This window comes from Ahaetulla prasina, chromosome 1, assembly GCF_028640845.1.
Source record: "Ahaetulla prasina isolate Xishuangbanna chromosome 1, ASM2864084v1, whole genome shotgun sequence".
Lineage (NCBI taxonomy): Eukaryota > Metazoa > Chordata > Lepidosauria > Squamata > Colubridae > Ahaetulla > Ahaetulla prasina.
This window is the reverse complement of record NC_080539.1, coordinates 55,734,193-55,750,711: the sequence shown is the minus strand read 5'-3', so window position 1 is coordinate 55,750,711 and position 16,519 is coordinate 55,734,193. Positions and strand designations below refer to the sequence as shown.

The window sequence follows — 16,519 nt, the reverse complement described above, 5'->3', positions numbered from 1 at the left end:
CTAAACTTCTTTGTGCATTTTGATAATAAGTTTAAAAATTGCAATGGATAGAGAAAGAATTGCAGTTTTCTGACATTTTTTATTTTCTTCAAAAAGATAGTTGATAAAAAGGTGAAGAAAGATTGGTTTTCAGTTTCTAGAAGCATTTATTTTCAACTTGCTCGATATTATAATACAGGAATACAAACCTGGTATCGCCCTAGACATAACTTTGCAGTGCAGGCTGGTGAATTTTTACAAAATACTTGCAAATTGAGTACTTCTCTTTTGCAGCAATTATCTTTGAAAACCTTAAATTTAAAACAAAAAGTATGATTTTGATATACACAGAAGCAAAAAAGTAGTAATTCATTACAATCCTTTGCCTGAAAGACACAGCCTGGCAACCTTACTAAAATTAATTATTACATTTTATATATTATTTATGTGCATTTTATAGAGATGATACTCTCTCTGCAAACTGCAACATTATGTGTGGAATGAAAGAAATGGGAAAGAACTATATTATTAAGATAAGATTTCCCATATCTGGAAATAATGCTAAGTCTCAATACAAGCTTTATTTTATTTATTTATTTATTTATTTTATTTGTCACAACAATATATATAAGCATCACACAAAAGATTATATAGTATATAAACATATATATGAGGAAATATAAGGAGGTATATCAATAGTATTTTGAGAATACTATTTAGCAAGGATTATTTTCAAATTTTTATATTTCTTTTTCATTTGGGTTTAAATTTCCCTTACTTTGATTATAATTTCCATTTAGCAGTACAATAAGAAAAAAATCAATAAACAGATTACCCCAAATAGCATAAAACTGATTGTATGAATATGAATATAAGAATAAAGTCATATAAACTACTTTTCTTACCTCTTGAAGTTTTATTATTTCATTGTCTATAGGACATGTAGGTACTGTATTTAAATCTCTATAAGGACAGAAACAAATTTTCTCTGGTTATAGACTTGAAACTTTTGTATTTATATTTTTTATTTATTATTTTTATGCTGTTGGTGCATAAAAATAGTAAAATTTGTAACATTTATTTTGCATTGTTAGTTTGCAATATATATTTCATGAGAATAACTCTATCTCTATCTCTATCTTCATATATCTATATCCTTAGAGAGAGCTATCCTTACAAAATGAGAGGTTTCTCTAGTTTCAAAATGCTACTGTGGAAAGTTCAAAGATCCACATGATCTGAGTGAAGTAAGATCACTACCAGGTGAATGTGAGTATGAGCGGTTTATTCAACAAAAAGAAGAAAGAAATGATAAAGTTGAGGCCAGTATTTCCAGACATGATTCTACACAGCTTTGCCCTCACACGTTCATTACACGTTCATTAATAACACCCTAATTAGCAAATGTCACTTTGAGAGAACAGCTATCATGTCAGTTTCATTCATAAGATATAACCAGAAGCTTCTGGATATTTCAGAAAAAGAAAACAGCAATTCTAATGAAAACCTAGTGGATCAAAATGAGACTTTTAACAATCAGATTAGAAGTTTTTTAAAAAAAATTATCAATTTTTTGTAAAGATATGACACTAAACCACACTTGATTCAATCATTGTAATGCTTTTGCGCTCTAAGTCACGTATGATTTCAAGTGCTGAAAAAAAAACTTCATGGGAAAATACAGTATTTAAGATCTTATGTTCAGAATATATGGGCCATTTCTTACTAGGGACTTTACCTTGTGCTTCTCACAGCATTACCCAGCCAAAATACAAAATCTGCCCACATTTTACTTATTTTGGTACAGTCTAGCTGTAAGTTACTGGGGGAAATTACTATGAATAGTAACCAGATAGCATTAAATATATCTGAAATTCATTTATTTTAAGGAGCACTTACATACATAAGTCTGCTGGAATTTTATAGCACCCCCAGAAGAGCAAAATTAAATAAGCATCCTTTTATGGGTTAGCCTTGCACATTCTATAAATTCACAAACTGTATAATTGTTTTTTTTTTTTAATTGAAATATTTTTTTTTAAAAAAAGCTTTTTCTCCCCCCCTTTCCCCCCTCCAACCCCCCTCTCCCCTCCCTTCAAAAAGCCCCCCCCAACTTCTCGGAATAAACACAAGGTATAGTTAAAAATAAAACAAGCATGTGCTAAAATTTTTTCCTCCTAAATCAGTTATACTCCTGTAATTCTCATCAAATCCTAACCCCCCCATAACAATCAGAAATACAAACTATATAATTGTTATGAAGGAAACAGTGACAGCACTGATTTGCACAAATATTGTAAGAAAAAGAAGCCATTCATACCTCAAAGAAACAATGTAATGCTGGCAAAATCTATGTCCACATCCTGTCTGGTGTGGATTATGGAGGACTAGGTGACAGCGTGTACATTTGTATCGTTCATCTAAGATTTCCACAAACTGATAGTTGACATCAGGGTCAAATTCTAGAGAAACTGCATTTGAGGAGTTCTGTCGGACGTACAGATTTGGTAACTGGCCTGCAAGATCTTCAGAGGCCATGGACTTTAACTATGAATAAAATCATGAAGAGAAATATAATTATTGAGTGGTAATGTTACTTCTCCCTCTCTTTGTGTCTCAGCACTAAGAAATTTATCCAGATCCTTACCTTAATTTGGTAAGGAAAATAAAATATTACATAATGCCAGCAATTTGTCTACAAATCAAAACACTTGGTGTAAACAGCTGCAATGCCAGGCAATAGTAAAATAGAAGAAAAAGAATAAGAAGATTATGAAGTATCAAGATCAGAAAATTGAAGTTTATGGATTATGGCATAAATTAGCAGTGGTGGTCCCAGTGGTTTTTGGCATACTGGATGCCATACCAAAAAGTTTAGAACAACACTGTGTATTGACAAAATTTCCATCTGTAAATTACAAAAAGTCAAACTGCATGAATCCACACATATAATACGATATCTTAGGTTCCTGGGAACAACTTGATGCTAATGAAGTCCAACACTAGCTAAAGAACTGGCAGCTGTGATTTCACATTGTAGGTACTGTATATCATCATCATTCTCCGCCTGCCCCTCAAAATCATCATGTTACAACCCACTTTCTGAGAACCCCCAAATATAAGCCCCATACCATTAAAAATTGCTGTTTCAATTAATGTTCCTTTTATTTTGATAAATTACATCATCCTGAGCAGGGAGTAAGGTTGATAGGAATTATCAGTGCAGCTCAATGATTAGGATCTCATTATCTTTAGTGAAAGCCTAAGGCTCTTTCATCCATAGCAAGTCTCTTCAGACTCGGCAACTTTAAAATGTGTGGACTGGCGACTCCTAGCATTTTGCAGCCAGCATGCTATGCATTCATTTTAAATATAATTCTTTATTGGCCAAGTGTGATTGGACACACAAGGAATTTGTCTTGGTGCATACGCTCTCAGAGTACATAAAAGAAAAGATACATTCATCACGAATCATAAGGTACAATACTTAATGATAGTCATAGGGAAACAAGTCAATATAAATCTCAAGGATACCAGCAACAAGGTTACAATCATACAGTCACAAGTGGGAGGAGATGAGTGATAGGAACAATGAGAAGATTAATAGTAATGCAGACTTAATAAATAGTTTGACAGTGTTGAGGGAATTTTTGTTTAGCAGAGTGATGGCGTTTGGGAAAAAACTGTTCTTGTGTCTAGTTGTTCTGGTGTGCAGTGCTCTATAGCGTCATTTTGAGGGTAGGAGTTGAAACAGTTTATGTCCAGGATGTGAGTGGTCTGTAAATATTTTCACAGCCCTCTTTTTGACTCGTGCAGTATACAGGTCCTTAATGGAAGGCAGCTTGGTAGTAATTGTTTTTTCTGCATTCTAATTATCCTCTGAAGTCTGTGCCTGTCTTGCTGGGTTGCGGAACCAAATCAGATTACTATAGACTATTTTTTACAATAAATTGTTGATGTTTCCCATCTCTCCTTGGGTATTTTCTTCCACTCCCTTCCCTAGCAATTGTTAAATGTATCTTCGTTAAATTTCCTAGGATGGTGCTTCAGGCATCTAAGTAGCAACACATGAATGGACCATCTACAAAAATGTAGGACATAATAAATGCATTTCTCTTCAAAACATGGCTAAACACTTCATTATTTTCACTGAGAGAGAGAATCATGATTGTCCTCTGGAAAATTAAACACAAACAAAATGATAGTACTCTCAATTATATATAATCTGAATCTGAAAATACTGTGATTTAATGAGATTAAGGTTAAATTTGGCCACATGACACATGACAGAAAACCAACATTAATCTAACCCTAGAATTGATAAATAGAGCTGATTAACTGGACAGGGTCTAGAGTCTGATCTTATCCAGTTAATCAGCTCCAGTTGCCCACTGCTGTTTGGGAAATTCTGGGAGTTCAACTCCACACATTTCAAAGTTGCTGAGTCTGAGAAACATGGATGTAGACTCCCACATTCTGAAAATTATTTACTGTACATTCATTTTGAACCCGTGGTCAGTGGGAGCAGTTTTTTTAATTACACAAAAATCATCATAACAGATACAGCACACACCCAAAAAATAAATCTAAATTCTTTTTTTGACTTCATACAGTATATCAAGAAACTATATAGTCTAAATTAATGTTTTTAATTTTTTTATTGTTGCAAATTAAAATCTCAAAAGGTTTTCATTCCAAAATTAAGATTCATAAAACTGCTTTTTACACTATGATTCAAATATTAGAGTAACTGTAAGGAGGAAATTAAGTTTAAAAACCACACAGAGCTGTGGTACTTTTAAAAACATAATGCATATTTCCATCAGCTTCCATTTGTCAGAAACTAAATTTAAGTTTGTGAGACAGGAAGCAACTTTTCTACATGTTTCCTGCTTCTAACCCATTGTATCTCGTGACGTTTAACATTCCTACAGAATATATACTGTATTTCTTTTGTTTTTAAACTCTATTTTGTACCTTATTAGCTGCACCACCATTCATGTGTGGTTCACCTCATTTCAATTAAAGCATCTCTCCAGGTTCAGACATTTCCCTCGGGTATTCAGATTATTTTGGTTGCAAACCCATTTCTATAAGATATGGTCAGTGTATCTCAACCTTGGCAAGTTTAAGATGGGTGGACTTTAACTGCCAGAAGCCAACCATAGCTGGCTGGGGCACTCTGGGAATTGAATTCCATCCATCTTAAACTTGCCAAGGTCGAGAAACACTGAGCTATGCCAAATGGTATTGTACTACAGATATTTAACAAATGCTCAAAGTTATAACAGCAATGAAAAAAGGGACTGGTCCACACACTTATGATCTTTGCAGCAACTGCACAGTCATGTGTTCACGATTCGGACACTTGGCAACTAGCATGTATTTGCAATGGTTTGAAGTGTCCTGGGGTCATGTAATTGCCATCTGCAACCTTCCCAGTCAGCTTCTGACAAGACAATATGGGAAGCTGGATATGCTTAACAACTTCCTCATTCACTTAGTAACTGCAGTGATCACATCATGACAGAAAAGATTGTAAAATTAGACATAACTCACTTAACCATCTTGTTAGTAATATAAATTCTAATTCCAAATGTGGTCCTAAGTCAAGAAGCCGTGGTGGCACAATGATTAGAATACAGTATTGCAGGCTAACTCTGCCCACTGCCAAGAGTTCGATCCTGACCAGCTCAAAGTTGACACAGCCTTCCAAGATCAGTAAAACGAGGACCCAGATTGTTGGGGGCCATAGGTCGACTCTGTAAACCGCTCAGAGAGGTCTGTAAAACATTATGAAATTGTATATAAGTCTAAATTATTGCTAGACCACCTGTAATCAAAAGATGGATGGTGGGATGTGTGTATATATAATAAAAGGTAGAATAACTAGAAAACTGTTCTGCACTCAGCTACCCAATACTTTTGCCTGACCTGTTAAGTAAATTACTCTACTCAATTCTTTCACATTAATCAGAGTGACAAACTACACTAACCTGAAGTCAGAGGTGGTGGAGGAGATTCTCTTTCTGCAGGGCCAGCCCGTGACAAGGGGGCTGGATTCACCCATACACTCAGCTTCTTACAAAAATCATACTGGTAGCTCTCTTCAGTTGATCAGGAAGAAAACATGTCTGCTCTGGATTTTAAGGCAGAAAGGCTTAGGACCGGGCTATCTACGGGACCATCTACTGCCGGCCTCTATCTCCCATCTCCCATCGTCCGGTACGTTCCCACAGAGAGGGACTCCTCAGGGTGCCGTCAGCCAACAGTGTTGACTGGCGGCCCCCAGGGGGAGGGCCTTCTCTGTGGGGCTCACCCTGTGGAACGAACTTCCCTCAGACTTTGACAATTACCTGACCTTAGGACCTTCGCATGACGTAAAACTTATTTATTTCGTATGGCTGGACTAGCCTGATTTTTATCTTTATTGGATGGGTTTTTAAAATTTTGTGATTTTATGGGGGAGTATGTTTTTTAACATTTGGGCATTTAAATTAGTTTTTTAAGGGATGTTTTTAATTATTGTATGTATTTGTATTTTATCTGCCTGTTCACCACCCTGAGTCCTTCGGGAGAAGGGCAGTATACAAATTAAAATATTATTATTATTATTATTATTATTATTATTATTATTATTATTATTATTATTATTATTATTATTATTATTATTATTAAAGCGATCTTCTCCTGCATGGAAAACCTCTTTGCAGAACCATTGGGGAAGAGGAGCATGGCCTTCCTCGCCCAGCTCCAGGCAGTGTAGTTTTACCAGAGCTTAGCCAGCCCAAAGACAATGCAGAGGTGGGTGGGCTGGTGAGAGTTGTATGGTATGTACAGTATATATGGAGAAAGATCCCCCCCGCTCGCCACTGCTTCCTACCAGTGGCCTCCAGAGCTACCACAATTGAAACCATCAATGCAGGCGATGAACAGAGAGCAGCTGGTACGAGGCGGCGCAGCAGGTAGAGGAGGCGGTGGTGGCCAGGTAATCTGGGGGGTGGGGGGTGGGAACTGAAGAAAGCCCCTCCAGTGATGGATGCAACTGATGCACAGTGGTGGCGGCCTTTCACTGTCACTCCCTCCAGCTCAGAAACGGTATAGGGGGATTGGTAAGGGGACTGATTTTTTTCCGCCCATCCTCCTGGCAGTCCAGCTCAGGAGGGGAGTGAAAGGGAAGAGGCAGGAGTAGGTCGCCAATAGGGGACTGGTCTGGCTGTGCAGGGTGCTGAGCTGTGTGTGTCAGCTTCACCACCACCTTTCCTCACTTGTGGCAGCGGCACTGGCGCTGCACAGCCTGCTGCCCCACTGCAGCCTCAAGCAACTGGACAGTCGGATAGAGTAGGCGAGATCTAAACCAGGGCTTATTTTTGGGGTAGGGCTTATATTAAACACACACACACACTTAAAAATGCTAGGGCTTATTTTCAGGATAGGTCTTATTTTGGGGAAAACACGATATATTGATATGGCATATCACTATTTAGTTCACTATGTATGTTAACACTGGCCATGCCTCAATTTAAAACAAGTGCATTTTGTGAAGCATTTTACGTAGTTTTATTCAGTTGTTAACATATTCAAGTATATTGCAGCTACAATCCTAAATATTAATAACAATTAATATTCCTTCTTATTAGGTTTTATAAATCTGTGATTATTTTCATATTACAGAAACAAATATAACTCCAGTAATTCAAAACTCCCTAAAATAGATCTAAAACATTCTGTTGCATTTTTATTATTTTGAAAGTATGTAAATAAAAGACTTTCTCAGTTCTTGAAAAAAGCACCTAATTATAGTAAGCTGGCATTTACTAAAACTTTCAAAGCAGTTTAAATCATAGCAGCATTAGTTATATAATACGTCATTATGTTTTTTAATATATGTGATCTCAGATTTTGTATCTGAATTTTTATTTCTTTTTGTAGAATATAAATTCTTAGTAAAAAGCATCATTGGATTATAATTCTTTGCTAACAAGGAAAACATACAGCATTAAAACTTAATTTCCAATTGTGTGCATATTTATTAAGAAGCCAATCTAAAAGTATTCAAAGAATCATTAAACTGTACTCATAATTATAACATGCTTTATGCTAACAGTTGATACTAGTAAAAAATATAAATAAATACATAAAGTACTATAAGTAAGTAAGTAAATAAATAAAGATAGGACTACCACATTGTATGGAGCATGCCTATCAACTTGAATAGTAGATGAAAAGATGAAAATTGGAATATATTTTGTCCAAATTACACATATTGCTGAGAATGTGAATATGAAAATAGTGTTTTTCATGCCTTTCATTCCAAAAGTGGGACATAATTTTCATTTCATATCAGAAGACAGTATGAAGCAATACAGTTTATCAAAGCAGGATAAGGCATGAAAAGAAAAGTAGATCACACCTGTATGACTCAAAGGGTATGAGTGCACCCAAAAAACGTCAACATTTACCACTCAGAAAATATTAATCTGAATTAAGGCTTTTGTTGACTTGATAATAAGGTAGAAACGCAACATATTATACTCAATTACCAAGCTCTTTTGCATGATCATATAAGCACATAGCCAGTTGCCAGTTGCGATGCATGGGGAATTATGAACTACGGGCAATCTCCGTCAAAATAAGAGATCCATTTAATTGTTTACATGAGACTAGTTTGTATATGAATGAGAGAATAGCTGTTACACACAGATGGGAATCCGATATAAGTATTTTTTTTAAAAAAATAATTTTTGAACATCAGTTTAACTTTTTTCTCTTGGGTTTGTCTTTTTAGAAAAATGGCTTCTAAGAGATATATTTTATGCATGAATTTAACATAAGTAAACAGTTATTAGGCAGGGGGAAATTTCCAGGATTAGTTTCAGCTGAAATTGCCATCCTTAAGGGCTGATGAGGGTAAGGTGGCTACACCTCATTTGGAGGGACTTGAGTTGAACTATCTTCTTTTTAGACAAATTCAGTTATGTGGTACATCTAATTAAATCAATAATACCTGTTCTTCTATTTTAATTTATTTATTGTTTTGTTGAGCATTCTAGGAAATAACTATTTTAGTATCTATAGCAGAAATGAAGAGCCTGAATCTTAAGAGAAGTCAGGTGTGGTTTTTTGCAGACCAGTTTCTCTGTCTTCCCAATCATACCTCAGATATACTGTGTAGATTACGGGTAAACCTTTTTATACCTACTGCCCACTTTTGTATCTCTGTACCGCCTACCGGTTCCACAGTAATGCACCATGTATCGTCTTCTGCGCATGCCTCTCGCGTATCGTGGATTGGGTTTGGGGGGGGCGCTGGCTACCACCTCTGCTTGTCTGTTACAGCTGGGCGGTGTGGGGGGAGATGCGCGAGCTGTTCTGGGACGAGGCTCTTTTGTTTGCGGTCGCACTATAGTGCCATTTAGTTTCACTTACGTAACGTGAACTAAACTTATGCACGGGCAATACAAATAGTATATTTTCAGAATTTAAATTGCATGGGGGATTTTATGAAAACCTAATGAAAATGTTTTTAAATAATGCTATGAAAATTTTTTAAAAAGTCAATTAAATTAAAAAAAAAGGAAAGTGCTTCAGTATCGGACAAAATCTTTACCGCCCACCATGAAAGCTGGAACGCCCACTAGTGGGTGGTAGGGATCAGGTTGACTACCACTGGTGTAGATGCTTGTTGTTTTCCCACAACTACACAACTGAAAGGGGGAAAACTTATACAACTGGATGATGTATACAATTGCCTTTCTCCACTTAGCAAACAAACAGAATAAAACCTATCTCTATAGAGGACACAGACAGTGATGGCATGGGGACCTCAACATTTAATTGCACAATTTTTTTTCACAAAATGAAATTATGAAAACATTTCCCCTTTTCTGGGTAATCAAAATTTCTAAGACATACAAATCATGATTTGGGGTGAAAAGAGACAGGGGAGGTTACCTGAATTGGAATTAAATTGAAATAAAACACAAGTATGTTTAGAAGTAAGTTATCTTAGTCAATTTCATATCCAGTAGAGCATGTTATGAAATACCCAGTAGAGCATTTGATGAAAAATGATTTTTCCAGCTTGGGTGTAGTAGCAAAAATAGCACTAACAATAGCAGTAAGACTTATATACCACTTCATAATGATTTACAACCCTCCCTAAACAGTTTATAGAGTCAGCATATTGCTCCCAACAATCTGGGTCTTCATTTTACCCAACTCGGATGGAAGGCTGAATCAATCTTAAACTGGTGAAAATCGAACTCCTGGCAGTGGGCAGAGTTAGCCTGCAATACTGTATTCTAATCATTGTGCCACCAAGGAAAATCCCCAAGAAGTAAACATAAACTGGATGAAATTAATCTGGGCACATGGAAAGTATGCCATAATCACATGTGCTGCTGTATCTTTAATTTTTTTTCTATTTGTGTTTTATGCAGGAAGCATAAAATCAGCAGACTACTGTGCTTCCCCCAAAATAAGACCCAGTCTTATTTTATTTTGGGCCCCAAAATAAGCACCAGATCTTATTTTCAGAGGATGCCTTACCTGCTTACCTTAGAACCACCGCAGCCAGGCCTCCCATGCACCAACATCTGTCGTGCCTGTGTGCTCGACTTCTGTGGCCACTTGCGCCAGTGCTGCCACTTGTGGCAGGAAGCAGCGTGGTGTGTTGTGCTGTTGCGCAAGCGATTGGTGGCACTAGTGTAATGAGGCTTGTGGTATCATGCTGCAAGCGGCGGCACCGGCACAACGTGCCATGCAGTGTCCTGCCGTGAGCAGCAGCAGCAGCCCAACTCGCCACATGGTGTCCTGTGGCAAGCGGCAGCACAGGCACAACAAACCACCGCAAAAGAACTCAGGCAGCGGCATGAGAGGTGTTGGAGAATGGGAGGCTTGGCTGTGGTGGTTCTAAGGTAAGTGGGTACAAGGTGTGTGAGGCAGCTCAACCCTCCATCTGAGCTTGATTTGTACGCACATGCCTCGCATGTGCCTCGTGCAACCAGATGGTGGGCAGGGCTTATTTTGGGGGGTATGGCTTATATTAGATGCAGGCGTGAAAATCCGGCTAGGGCTTGTTTTCAGGATAGGTCATATTTTCCGGGAAACATGATATATCTGATGTGATATGCAGGTAAAGGTAAAAAAAAATGCTAATTCCTCATGGCCGCCCTTGCCTCGGCACCCTTCCTGTGCCCACCCAGCACGGCCCAAACTCATAGTTGGTCTGCCCCCACGCACAGCATCCGTTTTAGAATTAGGAATGCATGCCAACGTTCCTTTTCCCTTATTAATTCAGACAATTGCAAAAATGTTTAAGAATAGCATTAAAATCTGTTGTTTTGCTTTTGCAAACAAGCAAAAAACAAACAAAAAACTTTTCCCCTATACCTCTTGGAGTTTATTTTAATTGGTTATGCATCTCCAAAGAGTCAGTATTATTCTTTCATCATAATGAAACTGTTTATAATTAATATTGATTTCTCACAGCAAAATCACTTGAATTACAGTTAATAACTAATCCAAGATTAAATATTAAAATATTTTTAAATGTATAAAAATATATTATATAATGCAGTACAGAAAATTGTATAAATAAATTATGGGTATTAATTGTATAAATGCCCACATATGTAAACATACATTACTATCTTCCTCATAACTAATGTATTGCTATTCTCCATTCCCTTTTCTAACTTTAAAAAATACTATTCTATTTTACTTTAGTATAAGTAAAAATCAGCTATTATTTATCTAAAAAAGAAAAAAAAAGTAATGTAGATTACCAAGGACAATTTGGAACCATAACAGGATCTGCAATATTGTGTCCAGTTTACCTAACATTATTTTTGCATTGATACATTATTTTTTTACACTAATGCAGCAGCTTTCATACAAGCAAAGTCAATTTACTGCACTAACTGCAAGTAACCCTCTGAAGAGAGCCAGGTTGATGTAGTGATTAAGACATCAGGCTAGAAACCAGGCTGAGTTCTCGGCCCATCTTAGGCACAAAACTAGGTAGGTAACCTTGGGCCACTCACTTTTTCAACCCTAGAAACCAGGTAATGGGAAGCCACTTGTGAAAATCTTGCCAAGAAAACTGCAAAAACTAGTCCAAGAAGTTGCCAGGAGTCAATACTGATTCAAAAGTAAAAACAAAAAAACCTCAACCTCTGAAAGGCAATTAAAATTAATGACATTAATTTACATTAAATCAAATTAATTTTTCTTTCTTGGCAGTGCTTATATTCTGAGGTAAGGAAAGTCCCTGAAAAACTTATGCACATCCTTATGAAGAAAAGGTCTACTAGAAAATTTAACAATCTATAGAAACAATTCTCCATCCCTCTTACCTACTATGGCCAACTTATGTTGGTTGTCTCACATACTCGTATTACAAGTGTAAAAATCTAATGTAGCTTATGGGTTTTTTGCAATGTCCCAGTAGTTTTCAAGGAGCATGACTGCACATTTTATCTCCAGAATGGCAAACAAACAAACAAACAATCAATCAAACACACTCATATATACATTCTTGTTCCATTAAATGATCTTGTATAGTAGAGGGATTTTTGATTCATTCCAAAGCTTATATTGTTTAGAACATTATTTCTAGAACCAACAAAGAATCTTGTGTAAGTATGTCACAAATTGGTTCCAGAAGTAGTATTTTAAAGCTCTATGCAGGCTCTGAAGACTATAACTGCACTTTCCCTGCTGATCACTTATCACCATAGCAATGGGGATTTGATAGCTATTTCATAAGTCAGTGATTCTTGAACTGTTTGACCAAATCCCTTTTCTGGTTTTAAATAATATAATTATCTCCATTAAAAAACAAGACAGTTTTTTTACAGGAGTGGCATTCACAAACTGAATCCTGAACTCCCAAACAAGCAATTACAAAATTGCTCTATTATCTCCAGAATATCCACCAATTATCGTTTTGGGCTAATTATCCCAGTTTAAGAATCACTGACCTGTTTGGACAGCAGAAAAAGAGCATTAAGGTTGCTGGGCAGGTGGGTGAAGGTTACCACCACTCCACCCAGTTTGTCAGTTTCTTTCATGTCAGAAAGAAAGAATAGTTGTACACTACGAAGTGCATGCCTTTGGGAAAGCAGAATCACTTGACTATTTATCTATGCTATATTAAGATGTGAGGATTATTTATTGCTTTATGCACCCACTAGCTCTATGGGACTTATTTTTGAGGAAAGATGTACAGCCTCCTACTGTACTTTTTCTGTTTACTCATAGGTTATGTTTACTCCTATTTTTCAAAAAGGATCTTCCTAATTCCCTACCATGCTTTTTGAACCTTCAGAGGTTTTTACACCTACGGTTTTAAAATTCAGGAGTTCAGGTCCACTATACCCCGCAGGTGTATTTGAAAGAATACACTTTTCTTTTAAACTCAGCACACCCAAATCCAACTAGTCATTTATATCTTGAAACCTTAACACCCGCTGACTTCAGTAAGATTTAGTCAGTTAGACTGCTGAGGTGATTGTGCTGCCAAACTAACAAACCATCCGGGAATGCAAACGAGCAAAAATCTTGATTTAATCAGAACAGAGCTGGAAGGGGCTTTGGAGGTCTTCTAGTCCTACTTCCCTGCTCAAGCAGGAGGCCCTATACCACCAATTCAGACAGGTGGCTGCCCAGTCTTCTCTTAAAAACCTCCAACAGTGAAGCTGTGGAAAGCCCCCCCCAAATGAAATATTTGGGGGAATAGTAAAAGAGGCAGAATATTATATTTCCCCAAAGAAGAAATGGAGAAACATGCTCTTAGAGGTGGAATGCAGTCCCCAGTCTTTCTTAATAGCCGACAGCAGATGCCCATTAAGAAATCCTGGGCCAGCCCACAAACCAAATACTTTCATCTCCAGCGATGGAATTAAAATTTACCTCCTTTCCCCAGCCAGATTCTAAGGACAGGACGTGACCTTTTAGAACAGGGGTCTCCAACCTTGGCAACTTTAAGCCTGGCGGACTTCAACTCCCAGAATTCCCCAGCCAGTCCGCCAGGCTTAAAGTTGCCAAGGTTGGAGACCCCTGTTTTAGAACGTAATAGGATTATCCCACCCCCATTAGAATAGCAGAAGACATCAGGCTCCCCTACACTGCACAATCCCTGCAGCATTTTCAGAAACTGTATAAAAACCCCTGCGCTCCTCAAGCTAATTTGTCAGCGGTCCCCAAACTGCACGCCGTGGTTCTGCTCATCAACCAACTTTCTTTCCAGCCAGCCTCCATTTTATTTCCAGCGTCTTCCTCCCAGCTTGGAACTGAACCAGACGGATTTTTTTCTCCCTACGAAGCTTAAAAAAAAAAAAAAGATTTAAAACTAAAATTGCAGAATTAGCCACGCCTCGAGCACCTCTTCCCCATCCAGTTGCACACACTCCGCGCGCGTCCTTGTGAAGTCACTAGCTCAATTATAAAACGCGAGCCTATAAACTATAAAAACGAGCCGCGAAGTTAAGGAAGCCCTAACTGGCTCGGACAGACAGCGTTAAAACTCTCGTTTAAAACGCGCTCCGCTCGCCTACCTGCGGCGCGTCTCGGAGCGTCTGCGCCGCCTTCCCGCCTTCGCTTCCGCAGCGGCCGCCGAGCCTCCAGCGGTACAAGCGCAAAGGGTCCCCCCGGCAGCCTTCAAGACGCGCGTGAAGGCAAACCCGGGAAAGCGAGGCGAGGAGATTTAGACTAAGGTCGGGGAGGAGTGAAGAGATCCAGTTTAGCAACTGAGCTGAGGGGCGCGGAGGCTCCCGGCACTTGGGGTTTTCTTTTCCACGCCCGCTCGATCAGAGGCGTCGGAAAGGGAGGCCTCGCGAATACGCGCCTCCTCCCCACGAAGCTCGGGAGCCTTTTGTGGTGGGGGAAAAAAAGAAAAAAAAAAGCAGCAAGCGAAGCTTCGATTCAGCCAATCGGCGATATTGTTTCTCCGAAGTATCAACTGGGAGTTACTTCGGGGACTCCCACGGTAAGCATGCGCGAGGCCCCGTTCCGCCTTCGGTTCTGTGGGCGGCCGAAGTACTGTAAAGCGCGCGGCTCCGTTAGGTTGGTCAGTCGGGATAGGTAGCGCGGGTTTCCTTAAGCAAAGCTTGACTGTACGGCGTGGCGTGGGCGTGTTTAGCTGGCAAAAGTTAAAAATTTAAGGGGAGATCTGGTAATGGTCTGCAGGGATCTGAAAGCCTCTTTAGGTGCAGAAGAGAGCGGGTGCGTTTTCCTCTGGATCAAAAGGAAGATTTCTTTTTTAATTTTATAGACAAACATACATTGAAAACATCAGCAATTCCTTCCGTGTGACGTCTCTGTGTTTTCTTCCTGGCTCCATCGTTTTATTGTTTCTTCTTTCTTCACTTCAATTTAAACTATTACCATTTTTACACAAATACATTATCATCATTTTCTTGCATAATTATTCATTGCTTATCTGTACCTTTCTTCTAACCAATGGTAAAATTGGTTAGAAGAAATGTTAAAATGTTCTGAATGCTCTCTTTCTTTAATCATCAATCATCAATCTATTCATTTCTGCACAATCTAAAATTTTTCTAATAATTTCTCCTTCCAGGGGTATTTTCTCTACTTTCCAATTTTTTATTTTTTTTTAAATTTGAATTTATATCCCGCCCTTCTCCGAAGACTCAGGACGGCTTACAGTGTGTTACAATTCTTGCTGCTGTAATTACATGTATAATCAAATAAATATTTTCTTTACTAATTTTCTCTGGTAGGATCCCCAATAAAAACAACTCCGGTTTTAAATCAATATGTTGTTGGGTCATTTCTTCTAACCAACCCTTTATTTTCTCTCAATAGTTTTTGGCTCCCGGACATGTCCACCACATATGGATCAAAAGGAAGAATTGAGAGTCAGAGTTGGAATGTGTGGGTCAATCTGGATGAATATTGAGGGGAATCTCCTGACACTAAAAGTTCCCAAACAGAGGAACAGACTGCCTAGAACAGTGGGGAACTCCCTCTCCTTTAAAATTTTCAAACAGTGATGATTGCCACCTACTGTTACGAATGGACATTGGAGTATCCCTGCACTTAACACTTAATTTATATAGCTCCAATCATGGAAGCAAATACAGTGTAGACAGCACCCTTTGGCCTGAGATCCCTACTGATTCTCATATCTCTTTGTTTCTGGAAAAGAAACAAAAAAGGCTATGTTACAAACTTCAGAAACCGTTACAGAAACATATGCAACCAAATTAAAACTGAATGCACAAATTACCACACCAAGCAAGAAGAAAACCTTCTACGCACAAATTCCAATCGTGCCTTTTATAATTTTGTCAACAGTAAACTTAAAGATTCAAGATCCATCCCACCACTAAAAGATTCTAACAACAAAGAATGCAATGACGAAACAGTCAAAGCAAACCTCTTCAACATTTTCTTTGGCTCAGTTTTTGTTAACTCCGATAACACATATCCAACATTCCACAAACGAACCAGCAATGACTATGATGATTTAACTCATATAGATTTCACAGAAGACAACGTTGGTAAAGCT

At 38.0% G+C, this 16,519-nt stretch overlaps 1 protein-coding gene and 1 long non-coding RNA gene across 7 annotated transcripts in view; one reads left to right on the top strand and one right to left on the bottom strand.

Moving 5' to 3' along the window:
• The window catches only part of TRAF5 (TNF receptor associated factor 5), a 23,368-nt gene extending 8,528 nt beyond the window's left edge, over positions 1 to 14,840 (bottom strand). For 2 of the 6 annotated variants that reach the window (XM_058165319.1, XM_058165324.1), the window contains exons 1-4: positions 14,541 to 14,840; positions 2,300 to 2,526; positions 885 to 942; positions 189 to 290 (exon numbers count right to left, since the gene is read on the bottom strand). In XM_058165319.1, the coding sequence (XP_058021302.1) occupies positions 189 to 290; positions 885 to 942; positions 2,300 to 2,517 (378 nt within the window). In that variant the 5' untranslated portion in view covers positions 2,518 to 2,526; positions 14,541 to 14,840. Of the gene's footprint in view, positions 1 to 188; positions 291 to 884; positions 943 to 2,299; positions 2,527 to 5,538; positions 5,763 to 5,975; positions 6,250 to 14,222; positions 14,310 to 14,540 lie in introns of those variants that run through there. The other 4 variants (XM_058165321.1, XM_058165323.1, XM_058165320.1 and 1 more) reach the window with 4 other exon arrangements.
• The window catches only part of LOC131189270 (uncharacterized), a 26,425-nt gene extending 9,906 nt beyond the window's left edge, over positions 1 to 16,519 (top strand). The window contains exons 2-3 of the long non-coding RNA XR_009152959.1: positions 1,141 to 1,248; positions 15,814 to 16,519. This is a non-coding gene — a long non-coding RNA (uncharacterized LOC131189270). The remainder of the gene's footprint in view (positions 1 to 1,140; positions 1,249 to 15,813) is intronic.